Source organism: Charadrius vociferus, unplaced genomic scaffold, assembly GCF_000708025.1.
Source record: "Charadrius vociferus isolate BGI_N301 unplaced genomic scaffold, ASM70802v2 scaffold253, whole genome shotgun sequence".
In the NCBI taxonomy this organism is placed as follows: domain Eukaryota; kingdom Metazoa; phylum Chordata; class Aves; order Charadriiformes; family Charadriidae; genus Charadrius; species Charadrius vociferus.
Genome location: NW_009647826.1, coordinates 242,499 through 257,461, shown reverse-complemented (window position 1 = coordinate 257,461; position 14,963 = coordinate 242,499). Strand labels below are relative to the sequence as shown.

The 14,963-nt window shown below is 44.4% G+C and overlaps 1 protein-coding gene across 1 annotated transcript in view; it reads left to right on the top strand.

Annotated features, from left to right (window-relative positions):
* The window catches only part of LECT1 (leukocyte cell derived chemotaxin 1), a 16,770-nt gene extending 3,440 nt beyond the window's left edge, over positions 1-13,330 (top strand). Inside the window, exons 2-6 of the mRNA XM_009882439.1 lie at positions 2,399-2,539; positions 5,562-5,675; positions 8,505-8,658; positions 10,497-10,699; positions 13,105-13,330. Of these exons, the coding sequence (XP_009880741.1) occupies positions 2,399-2,539; positions 5,562-5,675; positions 8,505-8,658; positions 10,497-10,699; positions 13,105-13,320 (828 nt within the window). The 3' untranslated portion in view covers positions 13,321-13,330. The remainder of the gene's footprint in view (positions 1-2,398; positions 2,540-5,561; positions 5,676-8,504; positions 8,659-10,496; positions 10,700-13,104) is intronic.
* Positions 13,331-14,963: the final 1,633 nt, after the last annotated feature.

Sequence of the window (14,963 nt, the reverse complement as noted above, 5' to 3'; positions counted from 1 at the left end):
CTCTAAGCAGATCTTTCTTTTTTTCCATGCTTACAACAAAAAAAAAAAAAAAAAAGCCAAAAAAAAAGCCAAAAAAAAAGCCAAAAAAAAAGCAAAAAAAAAGCCAAAAAAAAAGCAAAAAAAAAAGCACCACCCCCAAAAAAACCACCCAAAACTCAAACCCATAATCATTATCTTTACTGGCTGTTCGGATGGAGCCTCGTGGAAGCACTTTTATTAATGAACACCAAACGTATCTCTGCGAGCACAGACGCTACATTGATTTCTGCTCGCAAATCCTCAGCAAACTCAAACAAGTCCCCACGGATCCACATCCTGGGCAAACTCCAGCTCTCAGGACAAAAAAAGCATTGAAATGTGTAAATTCCTTTTTCACATCATCTGCATTCTTGGTCCAGATCCTACCTGGACCCTCAAATATGTAATGCTATATTTAACCCATTAATAGGAACCCTTATTTCACTCTGGTGGTTTGTATGACTGTGCATACACATAGGCATTTCTGGTTAGCAGCTGTGGAGAAATTTTTAAAGTCATGATACGTTTTATTATTTACATTTTTCTGGGGTACAGGAAAAACCCTGTATACAAAGAACAAAACTGAGAGGCTGCTGATCAGTTTAACGACCCAAACTTCAAAGCATTAGAACGTATTTATATATTGACTTTTCTTTCTGTTTACATAAGATTTGGGTTTAAAACATATTTGAAACATGATGGTGCACATGTGAATGGAACTTGCTCCAGAAGTGCAATTAGTACCTTTGAATTTACTTTGGAAGAAGTTTTGTACCGCCTCCAGCCCCGCAGCAGCCCATGTCAAGGAGAGCCTTGTGCGAGGTCCCCCTGTGAGATACACCCGTGCACAGAGGGATAATTCACATAATCAGAAAGAAAGTACAAGGTTTTACAGCAAAAAGACAGGACACGTTGCTGACCTCCAGGACGTGCTGTAAGAGCCATCTGCTTCTCTTGGCTTTCGAAAAGGGAGAGGGACCCGAATGGGTGGGCGGGCAGGGAGGGGGTACAACATATTCAGGTCTCACCAGGTGGATGCATTTGCGGACTACTGGAAAAAGTTTCCCATTCTTTATTGCTCCCGTCATCTAAATTCTGCTTTGTGAAATGTCCCATGCTCATAGTTGTCATTGAGCTTTGAAGATGATCTCCAGGTGAAGACCCTGGGAAAGTTTAGGGTTATTTTTCCAAGCTGCCTTCAAACACAAAGAGCTACACTTGACTTGCAAATGTTTAGGAAGCAACTGTAAAAACTATATTTAGAGTCATTCATATTAAAAAAAAATAAGGGCATTTTTATTATTTTTATTTTAAACCTTCAAATTCTCCCATAACTGACAAGGGTAACAAAGTCTCAACTCCAGCTCAGCCCCCCGCAGGGGAGACCATGTACACTGGTCTAGTTTTATGGACCACATTCAAAAGAAGTCCAACAGTGGAGAATACGGGATTGAATCCGTATAACTGAGGAACCATAAATCTTTAGCACCTTAGACTTTCCTGAGCAGAGGTGAGAGAAGGAGAAATTTCTCTCTGGCTGTCAGTGTAAATTTTTCATTAAAATGCTGTAAGGCTTTTTTAAGACCAAAAGTAAACTGCTTGTGCAGCACTTTCAGCAGAGCTGCACAAGAGAATCACGAAACCCCTCCACAGATTGTGGTCCTCCAACAAATACAAACTACGTTACAGCTTTCCTCATTGAAAATAGGATAAGAGCAAATACGCTGACAAGGAAAATACGAGTCTATACAACTTCACATCCAATTTATACAAAGTTCACATCCATTACAAGCTAGGAAGCATGTTCATATTCAAAAGGAATACGTTTTCCTGCGCCTCAGCAGAACATCCTAAGAGATAAATACGGGTTGGTCTCCTTCAGACTAGGATGTTTGCTCCACCTCTCCTTAGGGAATCACACCAGGATAAGCAGCGATTCCTAAAATATAACCTAGAAGAAGGTTTTTAAGTTGGACTGAGTCTGGATGTGGACTTGCCCCACATTATTTTTGAAGTAAAACTGTGAGTGCTCCCTAGAGGAGGGACCTCAGGAGGTCTCTAGTCCTACCTGCTGCTCAGAGCAGGGACAGCTGTGGGGTCAGAGCTGGTTGCTCAGGGCTTTTACCAAGTTGGGACTTGAAAACTCCCAAAGATGAAGACTGCACAACCTCTCCGGGCAACCTGCTACACTGCCGGCCTGCTCCAATGGTGAAGTGTTGCAGTAGGGTGCTGTTGGTTGCAGGAGGGTTATCAAATGCCTCCAGAAATAAAAGTTAGGAGCTGAACAGGGTTATGACAGTCAGATGGACCCATAGCCTGGTGTAGGAGGGAGGCAATAAGCAATTGCTGACAAGTGCTACTGCTCTTTTGTCGATTCCAGGTGTACAATGTTCACTACACTATGAGCATTAATGGAAAAGTACAAGATGGATCGATGGAAATAGATGCTGGAAACAACTTAGAGACATTCAAAACAGGAAGTGGGAGTGAAGAGGCTGTCGAAGTTCATGATTTTCAGATTGTAAGTACCACCACCCTTTCCCTTCACATGACATGCTTCAGCGCTGGACTGTAAGGATACCCTGTCCTCTCCCAAATTCTCTGCCCCAGTGGGTCTCAGGTTCCAGCCCACAACAGGCTGGAACCACAAGCATCCATGCTCTCCCAGCTCGCTTTCACAGCAAGTCAGGTAGTTTCTTCCAAAACAAAATCTAAGTGCCTTTTGGGGATAGGTTGTACCACATCCCACTCCAGAAAGCCGTATGGATTAGGCTGCATCAGGCTTGGCTCCACGTAACGCTTTGCAATTTCAAACCATTGAACACAGCTGCAACACGCGCCCTTGGGATCTTGCTGAAAAAAAAGTGTTCTGGGAGGCTGTGACACTGCCCCAACATGACTTCGTATGATTTGAATCAAAAAACCACCTCCACCTCCCCAAAACATCACCATTTTAGGAGCATAGGATCAACACGGTAAGCCAAGCAGATGCCAGGAGAGACACCTATAAAGCGCTGGCAGCGTGCTCTGCCCTGAGATCATGGACAGCTGCTGCTCTCCACAGCTCGGCCGGGGTTCACCCCCAGGGGAGAGGATGGGGGCATTTAGTGCAGCTCATGCGTCCCTGCACCAAATGCCCCAACTTGGGCTGGCAGGAAACACATTGGGGTATCGCGGGGGTTTGGCTGTGGCAGCTCAGCACAGAGACTGGAACAATGAATGCCGAATCTCAGCAGCGCTCAGCAGCTGGGATGGAGCCATTCACTGAGTGTACCACCTCTGAGCTACTAAAGGCACATCTATGTCATGTGGCAGAAACCTATCACGGGGCCCAGACCTCGCAATTAACATTCTCAGGTGTAAAACACTCAACTTCAGAGTTAAGTCCTCTGTAAATCAAAGCAGCACCTAAAATAAAGCTGCCGCTGGCAGGAAGACCTGCCCAGGGCTTCCGAAGCAGCCACTTTCCGTGTGCTCGATCTAGAAAGGCGAGGAAATTCAGCTCCTTGGCTTCTCAGCAAGTACAAACAAATCCACTCCAGGCGACCCGGGACCCCGGCTTTCCTGACAGCAGCAGCTCAGCCTTTATGAAACTCTCGTTAACATCACCATAGCAACATTATTAGCAGCTGAATAAGAGCACCCACAACCAGGTCTTCTCATTTGCCTTCACCATTCCACATCTGCACAAAAGCACCAGCACCACTGGGATTCACGTTGCCTCTGGTAAGCTACCGCCTGCCCTGTCGCAACCGGGTCAGAAATCAGCTCCCGACACCAACCAGCTAAAGGTACCTGCCAGGGACCGTGCCCACATGTCACTACAGTGGGGTGGGGACAGGCGCAGCCAGAGCAAAAGGATGCCGCCAGTGGGGTTTTGAGCCAAGAATGCACATAAAGGAGAAAGAAATTGAAGGGATGCGCTTCCAGCGGCCCAGCATTTACATCAGCAGCTTTGGATTGACTGGCACCGCTCCAACGATCGCATGGTCGGTGAAGACTTGGATTTGGCAATATTAGGATGCTCCTCGCACGCTCGGTGCACCATGAAGTCTCATTCCCTTGTGCGCTCACCCCTGCACAGCCATTCCCTCTCTTGCTGCTTTAGAATTAGTCGGTTTGGTTTTGTTTTGATGGTGTCTATTCAAGTGGACAGGACTTGCAGGCACACAGGATGAGACTCGGGTGCCTCAGTACTGTCCGTCTCAAGCCCCACTAGACACCTACAGTATCTATGATGCCCACACAAGGCAGATGAGGGGTTGTGATGACACCCGTGCCCCCCCGGCCCGGCAGCTGGAGGCTGGGCAGAAAAACAGCGTATCTCAAATGGCACTGGATGTTTATATTTAGGTGGTTGAATGGAGCTCATGCAACCCTATGAAAAACAGAATCACAGAATCTTCAGAGTTGGAAGGGGACCTCTAGAGATCATCTAGTCCAACTCCCCTGCTAAAGCAGGATTGCCTAGAGCACATTACTCAGGACTGCATCCAGGCAGGTTTGGAAAATCTCCAGAGAAGGGGACTCCACACCCTCCCTGGGCAGCCTGTGCCAGTGCTCTGTCACCCGAACCGTAAAGAAGTTTTTCCGTGTGTTGGAATGGAACTTCCTATGTTCCAACTTGTGCCCATTGCCCCTCGTCCTGTCACTGGGAACCACTGAAAAGAGTCTGGCTCCATCCTTCTTCAACCCACCCTTTAGATACTTGTATGCCATAATAAGGTCTCCCCTCAGCCTTCTCTTCTCCAGGCTAAAGAGTCCCAGCTCTCTCAGCCTTTACATGCAAATTTTGCCATCTACAGCTGAATTCATAACATAAAAGAGAGCTCTTTTACAGGTACCCAAAAACCTGCAGCAGAAACACAGAAACTACAGACAAGGTTCCCCTGCCCAAGGGTTGGTGCCCAAGGTGTCGGTATAGGGCTGGCAGATACAACCCCAGACCTGCAGGAGACCTGGGGCCCTCTGGAGCTGCTACGATACCTTTCTCTCGCTTCAAACTAGACATCCATGGTTTAGGCAACTACATTTCCCCCCCGTAGGCCAGACGAAGGAAGTCCCACACACAGATTTCTGCACCAAATTCCCCGTCACGAGCCTCCCCTTGCTGTCACGGCCTCTTACACGTGTATAAATTGGACCCAGCAGCCCCCATATTTTTGTGAGTCTGTGTCATAAGGGTACCGCACCGCCAGCTAACACAATTTCGAGGCTGCCTACGTGAGGTGCTAAGTTACGGTTCAAATCGTGTCAGCTAATTCCTTAACAGAGCTACTTCGAGTAGCCTACAGCTGGCGTGGAGGCACTTACATAAAACACCCCCAATCCTTGAGAAATCGAGTGAAAACTTCTAGACCCGTTTGACCAAAATCGTAAAGCTAAAACGATGAGGGAAAAGCGTTTCGTTGCATCTGGTTTTAAATAAAATTTAACCTTCATGCTAATTATTCAGTGGCAATTTTAGCAGAGCTTGAGTGCTTTCTTGGGGGCGGTGGGGAGCTGGAGGGCTGCGCACAACCCCCTGCCTTCTGCTTTTGCAGGGCATAACTGGAATCCGTTTTGCTGAAGGAGAAAAGTGTTACATCAAAGCTCAGCCAAAAGCTCACATCCCCGAAGTAGATGCTATGACTAAAGCGAGCCTCTCATCTGAGCTGGTAAGGGGTAATTTATTTATTTTTTTAAAAAAAACCCATCAAAATCTTTGTATGGAGGGGGACCTAAAGGGGTATTTGAATACAAATAAAAGTGACGTATGAAAACCAGTGAAGAAGGCATAGAATGGTTTGGGTTGGAAGGGACCTTTAAAGTCATCTAGTCCAACCCCCCTGCAATGAGCAGCCATCTGTGGAGAGCTGAGGGTTCACTCACTGATTGCAAGGGGTCCCCGAAAGGTAAGAAAAGCAAAATTGGTGTCAGAGATGTACTTATTACGCTGCATCCAGAGACACGGCAGGAGTCCACAGACTGGGGACTGGTGGAAGCCCCAGGCCAGTGTCTCACAGGTCCACAGGAGACCTCGATGACAAGCACATCTGCTTGAGATCAGGCTGTGTGCAAGGCTGGAAGAGAAAGCATGGAGGAGGCAGCTGCTTTGGTCAACGCAAAGAGGGATAGTGGTAGATCCCAGGAGATTCCTATCAACACTTTTGAGCAGAAGCATCCAAGATGCTTCTCACTCAAGAAGCAGCTGATGCTTCTCACTCAAGATGCTTCTCACTCCATCACTCAAGTCCTCTGAAATCGTCAATAAAGAGGAAATGCAGAAAAAATTATTGCAAAAATTCAGCTAATTCAGAAGAAATAATAGTTAAAAAATTTAAGAATTTGCCTTCTTAAACAGCATCAGACTTCCTTTTAGGACATAGTGTTAACTAAGTTTCATGGAATCTGCAGCGCAACCACCACGAAAGTTGTAGTTCTCACCCAGATACTGCAAAAACCTCTCCTTACCTCACAATTGTAAAAAAAAAAAAAAAAAAAAAATCTATTGCTTTAGGTGCGCAAAGCCTGAGGTTCCCAGAGCTCAGACCCCCAAACCCGTCACTCACACAGGAGTGGCTCCAGTGACTTGAGTATGGCCGAGCCTGGATGCTTTCAGGGGCTCAGCCACCAGCAGGAGAGCACAGGAGATCCACAACTGCTTTCCCTGGGTTTGCTCCAATCCAGAGAAAACAAACACAGATACAATTAGCTGGGAGAGAGGCACCGTTAAGGCTGCCCCTACCTGCAATGCTGCTGTGATTACTAAACATCTACTTTAAAATGAATAGAAAAAAGGTGTCTCTAACTCCAATCAGCAAAGCATCTGCAATGTTACAAAGGCCCCTGAAGTTGGTGGGATTTTCCCCATGATGGGGGAAGAGATCTTGCCCAAATTTCAGGCAGGGACCTAGATCTTTCCCACCTTACCTTATTTTAAAGGCAAGCTGGGCTTCTTGAATTCATTAGCACTATAGCCTAAAGCCAAGATTTCAATTTTTCATCTTTTCGTAAGAATAAAATCACAGTCCTGGAGACACTGTCCTAAAATAGTCAAAAAGTTATTTCTAGTCTTCTACCTGGCTACAGCAAACCTATTTCCTTGTCCTGTTTTCTCTACATCTTCTCCAAAGATGCACCACCTAAACAACTGCCGCAATAAATTGTATGCACTGAGGCCAAAACAAGCAGCCGACTTAGTGCTACCGTTGGGATATTAACCTTTCCCTGTTGCTCGACTTCCCAGGTTAGATGAACGATGGGAATGGCAAAATAGTATTTATTTTTCTAGAGCAAGTCCCCTCTCTGATACACATATATTTAGAAGAAAGTAAGCATATGCCGTTTTCTTACAACACATATCATAACCAACACTGCCTACAAAAACGGTTGATTAAAATAAGCTTTTATAGATACCCAAACTCCGCCTGCTCACAAGTCAGGATCATCTCAAACAGAAACAAAGGATATTTTTATTTCTGAAAACTAGATTCAGATATTTGTGATGCTGATAAAAGCTTAAGTGGGAGAATATAAATAAAAAGCACCTCTCACTAGACAGATTGGACAGCGAACTTAAATGACTTGAGACCTACAAAAGAAATCAATAAACACATTAAAGGAACAGCGACTCGACGGAATAAATTGATCTAGTCACTTATATAACAAGTTTTGATGACTTTTATGGAAGCAATTTAGAATTTTAACTTTGAAATCATACTGGTTTTCATGATTCACAAGTTGGTTTTCTTTTAATATTTCACTGTTGCTATAAAATACTTACACATTTTATGTAAAATAATACTTTGAACTAACAACTTTAAAGAATCAATCACTGGCATTTTCCTACATTACTTTGAAGATATGAACCAAAAACCTGCAGGGTACACTTCAAAAAGGCAGGCTCCTTTAACTCACACTTCAAGCTTTTGGTCAATTGAATTGCTTTCACCAAACGAGACCTTTAATCAGACCGATCACGTTGCCTTAAAACTGGAAGCTGGAGCAGTTCTCAAGCTATAATCTTCTCTAAAGCTTTTGAACAAGACTCCCCCCTATTGTAAATACAGTTATCTCTTGGGAATACATCAAATGAGAACGGGGCATGATAAAAGATTAGGGTCTTGTTTTACGCTGCCATATTTCATTGCTGCTCTGCTGAAGGTGGGTAGATCTTCAGAGTTTCTACCACCTGAAAATCTGGCACTTCGGGCAGAAAGATCTCTGACACGTAGTCCTTGTACCTGGGGCAAAAGCCTTCCGAGAGAGAGACGGGTGAAATCGCAGCCCCAGCAAAGCTGACAGTAGTTTTGCCGTTCGTTTCAGCCGTGGCAACCTTTACTCAGGCTTTGGTTCAGTACAATCGGTTCATACTCACGAAAAACAAGGATGCTCAGTATTAGCTGCAGCAGATGATGATACAGTTCGATGCTCAAGAATTAACAGCAAGCAGGCACGTGACTGTTCACTGAGCTAGCAAAGGATTTATGCTCTTCTATTTGCAGGAAGATGAAATCATGCCTGTGAGATTTGACGAAAACTCCCTTATCTGGGTGGCTGCAGATGAGCCTATCAAGCATAACAGTTTCCTAAGCCCCAAAATTTTAGAGCTTTGCGGGGATCTTCCAATTTTCTGGCTGCGACCAACATATCCCAAAGGTAACACTTCTTTTATTTTAAAAGTATGTTATCCCTCCCTTCATCTAAATGCCTTCCCCGAATCAGGTTTGCCACCAAGACTTGGACATCTGGGAAACCAGGATCATTTCCTCCCTTGTCCAGCCCATCTTCCCAAGCCCTTGTGGGCTGGTGCCAAGATCGCGGGTTTGGAGTTTATCCACACCTACTAGACATTTCATCATAGAATCATAGAATGGTTTAGGTTGGAAAGGACCTTGAAGATCATCAAGTTCCAATCCCCCTGCCATGGGCAGGGACACCTCCCACTAGACCAGGTTGCCCAAGGCCACGTCCAGCCTGGCCTTGAACACCTCCAGGGATGGGGCCTCAACAACCTCTCTGGGCAACCTGTTCCAGTGCCTCACCACCCTCAAAGTGAAAAACTTCTTCCTAATGTTTAATATAAACCTGCCCTCTTCCAGTTTGAAGCCATTCCCCCTTGTCCTGTCACTACATGCCCTAGTAAAAAGTCCTTCCCCAGCTCTCCTGTAGGCCCCCTTTAGGTACTGGAAGGCTGCTACAAGGTCTCCCTGGAGCCTTCTCTTCTCCAGGCTGAACAGCCCCAGCTCTCTCAGCCTCTCCTCATAGGAGAGGTGCTCCAGCCCTCGGATCATCCTTGTGGCTCTCCTCTGGACACACTCCAGCAGGTCCTTGTCCTTCTTATTTTGGGGGTTCCAGAGCTGGATGCAGTACTCCAGGTGGGGTCTCACGAGAGTGGAGTATTTGTATTTCCTGAGACAATTTATATAGCTCACGTGGGTAACTTACTATGAGATGAAACATTCCCAGGGAAGTCAGCCTCCTTCTACAGAAGGACAAGACAACGGCTTAAACTAGCCCCCAAAATGTTTAGGCAGCTGACACCAGGTAGCAGGAACACTATACCTGGCCAAGAGTTGGGGAATATCAAGCTCCTGATCTGGGACCATAGCCTGTCCTGTTTTCTACCCCACTTCTCCACAGGATTTCAGTGGAGTGGAATGATGAGATGCTTTAGCTAGGCAACTGGTCGATAAAATTTGAGGTCCTGGGGGCAGCCCCAGGACTGAAGTGCTCCCACCACCCACAGCCAAGCTTAGCAAAAGGTGTTCAGGACTCACCAGGGAGATGGCAACTTCTCTAGGTAACTTCCAGGCCTGGGAGGAGAGGAGAAGCCTTGAAAAGATTTAACTCCTCCTTGGTCCAGTTAATATAGGAACACTCAAACAGGGTAGGCGGGGGAAAAAAAAAAAAAAAAAAAAGAAGAAAAAACCCCCACCACATTTTAGAGCACCTATGGATCCAAACTGCCAGTATTTTACACTTTTCTCATGATCTGGCATATCCCACTGGGAAACAAAGAGCAGTCTCAAAGCTGTCCAGAAGCTGTTCCCACTAGTTTCACCAGCTGCCCTTGGGAGCAGTGCACCGGTCTGTCACAAAGGCACTTTAAAAAATGAGATGTGTATGACTGGTCTTGCTAGTGCTGGCAACTGCTGCTGAGTTAACATCAGTGACCAGAGGGTGGGTGAAAAAAAAAAAAAAAAAAAAAAAGACCAAAACCCAACCAAATTTCCTCACACCTGTTTTGCCCAAGGGGAAAAAAAGGCAATCTCACACCCCTTTGGACTGACATCGGCTATAGACACAACACAGGAAGCCAAGCAGCTCCCATGGGGATGCTCATCAAGTTTGCCACCACACAGTTTTGTCTTTCCCTCTGCCCCTCCTCCCCTTTCTAAAAAGATTTACAGAAATCACTGAAACCTTAGGAAGTGTGTGGATAAATACAAGGACATGCTGAAGATAAGATTATCCCCCTGTGATTATTTCTTCAGATAACCAAAGGAGAGCAATGAAGAGAAACAAACGTCAATCAGAATCAAACTTTGATACGGAAGACTTGGAAGCTGCTACTGAAGAAGTAAACACCAGATCGCCCATCACGCAGCTGACTCGAGAGCTTGATCACCAATCTAATGAAACCAGGCCAATGGGACAAGAAACCGATCAAACACTTAATCCAGACAACCCATATAATGTAAGTATTTTCACTGTAATCTTCTTTCAGAGCCCAAGACTGTTGTAGACAGGTAAATACTGGTGATGTGGGTTTTGTCTTTCTTTAATCTGCACAGTTTCTGGTTGTTCAGCTTTTCTCTGAAAGCAGAGACTTGTAAAACACCTTCTAAAACGTTCCAAAAAGTCTTCCCCCAGTCCCCTTCTCTCTCCCTCAACCCAGTTTTCATTAGACTTCAGTCTGAAACAAGGACAAGTGCTTGAGGTGGCGAGATTACAGCGACTGACGCCAAGTGGCTTTTCAGGGTTCAGGTCCATGCGGACGCAGCACTAGAGAGATCCATCAAGGATAGCATCATCAGAAAACAAACCAAAGCTGCTGTTGATCAGGCAGCTGATCCACATCATGTACTGACAATGTACAGAAAGAGTCCAGTAGCTAGAAACATACTTTGCCCTCAAATAGAAATTAGTATCAGAAGTGATTATTACAGAGGAAAGCAGTAGCAATGTCTGGTTGCAAAGAGATTAGGGTTAGGACAAATAAACCTGTTTTCTCAACCTCTTCTCTATCAGAGTAAATGGCCCTAGTCTAGCAAGCGATTCACAGAGGAAAACCTGTTTAGAGACAGCAACAGTGGGCGGAGGATGAGAATCATGAAATTTGCTCTCGCTCAAGACGAAGCAGCCCACAGAAAGAGCACAGGAGCCGCCACGCTGAGTCCCAACACCTTTGCCACGCTGCAGGAAAACCGACTGTACAGTAGGCACCTTCCAGTCTACTGCACCAGCGCCAGACAATTTACACCCACCATTTGGTGCAGCAGGAGTAAGTCATTTTAATATAACACTGTCACAAGATAAATGCCTCCTGCTTTGGAAGTAAGTCCCAGCTCTGACTTGACATTTATGCAACAGCAGGAGATCATTATACTGTGACAGCGTTCTGCCGAGTTGACATCCCTTAATTAAACTTAAATTAATCACTCCAAATAAAGTGGATCTAAATCGACTCTCTCACGAGGTCAGTAAAACAGCAGTGGCACTGGAATGTAAGTTCTCCTCACAGCTACTAACGTGACCATGTCCGTGGGGTCCAAGCTGCCCTGTCTCTGGAGGGTAGTGCCAGAGCAACTGCTGCGGGTCCCTTCTTCCAGCCAGAGGGACCCTGGGCCAAATGGAGAATGTCTCATCAGATATGGTCACTGGACTTCCCTCAGCCTGCAGGGCGTGATTCACCTTCACTAACAGTTATTGCATAGATGCCCATAACTAAACTTTCTTTAGAGGCAGATTCGTTCAATTCAAAAGGACCACTAATTACACTGTAGGGGTCTCCTGTAGATGAAATGAATCCTCCCTAGAACTACTTCTCCTCACCCACTTTGAACGGAGTCTGGACGATGAGCTCAGGTGTAGGTCACACCGCAGATATCTGAATTCAAGGATGATTAATCCTGCCTAAGGAAGGGACACTCTCCCTGCTCTCAGGGCTGGGGGATTGAAGGACACTGAGCTGTCACTCGCGTCTTGTACAAGTCCAGACAAGAGACAGCACCTTTCTGTGCCTCACTTTTTCGGTGTGCTGCTAGTTTTCTGAATGAAAAATGCTCAGGTAAAAAGCTAAGTGTTACTCCAGCATTTGCTCTTTGCTGCTGGTTTTCTTGAAATAATACCAATGGGAAAAGAATAAAATGAGTTTCAAAAAGCAGAACATCCAGGTTACTTTTTCTCCCAGAAAGGAGGGAAGGAATTTTGAAGGGTGAAGGCAGTAGCAAGAGCCTGCTTTTACATATTTTATGCATGCCTTGCTCCATGTAACTCCTTACTGTCAGATACAGAACAGGCAGAATTCTCACTGTCCACAATGCACCTAAGTGTGGCAGAGGGGAAAAAAAAAAAAAAAAAAAAGAGACTGAAAGACAGGGGAGAAATATTCAGAAAACTTCAGGGTAATATCTTACTAAATAGTTTCCTAGGAATGCTGTAAAAAGCATTAAAATACAAAAATTAAAACAAACCATTAAAAACACAGCATACACTTCAGACATTGTCATCTACATAAAAGACCCAGATAACTGTCTCGAAATCTTTTCCATCACTAGTATTTAAAACTTTGGGAGTTTACTGCTGCTGGATTTTGCAAAGACTGTAGAAAAAAAAAATGAAGTTAGAGCTCCCTGTTGTTTCTTTCCATTTTACATGGGTGACTGCACCAATTCTACACTTCTACCAAACAGAGCAAGACAAAAGAACAACAAAAAAAAATAAAGCAAGATGCACAGGTCAGTTAGTAGGAGTTCTGTTAACTTCAACAGGACCAAGATTTCAGTTTTTACCCTTTTTAGGGTTAACAGGAACATCAGTATATTCTATATTCTCTGAGAATAAGAGCACCAGGATGACATTTAATATTTTACATTTCAGCAACTGGAAGGTGAAGGGATGGCTTTTGACCCCATGCTGGATCACCTAGGCGTGTGCTGCATTGAATGCAGACGAAGTTACACGCAGTGCCAGAGAATCTGCGAGCCTCTCATGGGCTACTACCCATGGCCTTACAACTACCAGGGCTGCCGTACCGCCTGCCGAATCATCATGCCCTGTAGCTGGTGGGTCGCTCGCATCATGGGTGTTGTGTGAGAAAAAGCATCCTCCAGACCCTTGACAAAATAAGCAGGAATACAACGACGACAAACTGGTAAAAGACTACAACCAAAGCAGCAGTACCAATCCTGGCTTTTAAAAATCAAAGTGTGTGTTACTGCACCAAAAGCAAAGTCAGATATTCTAACTGTAAATAAAAAATTTAAGTTAACATTCCATTAGCTTTACAAATGACAAGGGTATACTAGCACTTACTGAATTCAAAAACTAAGACATTCCCCCCCAAAAAAGAGACAATATTAAACGTTGCTCACAAACTGGTTTAGCAGTCCAGACACTTGCTTATAAATCCAAATTCAGCCTTTCATAACAAAACCCTCTCTTTCTGAGCTAGATGTGAAAATTTATGTCCAATTAGGCAACTAGCTCAACTTGTACACTTGGGAGTACCTTTCATCCATGTAGCTTACTTAAATAAATCACAAGTTAAGTTGCTCCCCGTTGCTATTCATACCGAGTTGCCAGGTCATTATGAATGGTTATAAACCAATTACAGCATACCTTTCCCACAAAGCTGCTCCAGGGGACACGGGAAAGCACATATTGTGCTCAATCGGAAACAAACGGCAGGAAAAGGGGCTGCGGAAGGGAATGTGCGTGGCCGCAAAATCAAAACCCTTCGCACATCCCAACATCAAAGAAACCCCAGCATCAAGAATCTTGTATCCATGATACCACTGTAGTGTCTAACAAGTATCTGCTATCCAGCTACTACGGCAAAAGTATTTACATGCAGTTGAAGACCAAAGAGTCTCAAGACCCTTCAGAATCTACAACAGCCACTGTATTTATAAATCCTTGAACTAGACACTTTTGACACAAGATTACAACCCCTCTTTATTCCACATGGATAGCAGCCATTCACGCTAGCTCCTTTAGCTTCGCTGAAGCTAACCTCCGTTCCCTGTAAGAGAAATTGCTTACCAGTAATGAGAAAAGAAAGAAATTAAAAAAACCCCAAACCTGTTTCTAACCTCACGCTTTTTGCTTAGGCAAACTCTGCAATTATTGGGATTGATCCTATTACATATTAAATCTCTAAGGAAGGTACTAAGCTGAAATACTCACCAAGATGGAATGACTTAGGATTTCTAGCCTTCAAAAACAAAGGCAGAGGTATTACACTGCCTTCATATATACTATACACCTTGAACCCTACCACTGAGTTTATGGAGCCATCTACATGGGCTTTATACACAGAATGGTCCAATTTTTCTTAAAGTTCAGTTTCTGGAGCATTCATTTTTGTGACTAAACAGCTCTTGAGATGTTGCAAGCCTAGTAATGTTATTAACACTGCGTGACACACAGAAAAGAGGAATTAATTTGACGTAATCGTGGCTTAAAGAAAATAAAGACAACCTCATGTGGAATGCTAAACTGCATATCTAAAAAGCAGAGTGTTAAATGAGAATAAGATGAGAATAGAATTCAGTATTTTGCTCTATTGTAGTTTTTTTTAATATAAGCTTCACCTTCCCTTAATCTGAAGAACAGACTCGCTTTGAAATATTTAAATTAAAAACTTCTTAAAGTGGGATTTCAAGGCCTGTTAAATTTGAGTTTCTGCTTTTAAAAATGAAAATGACCTTGATCATTACGTTGTTTTAGAAGTACAT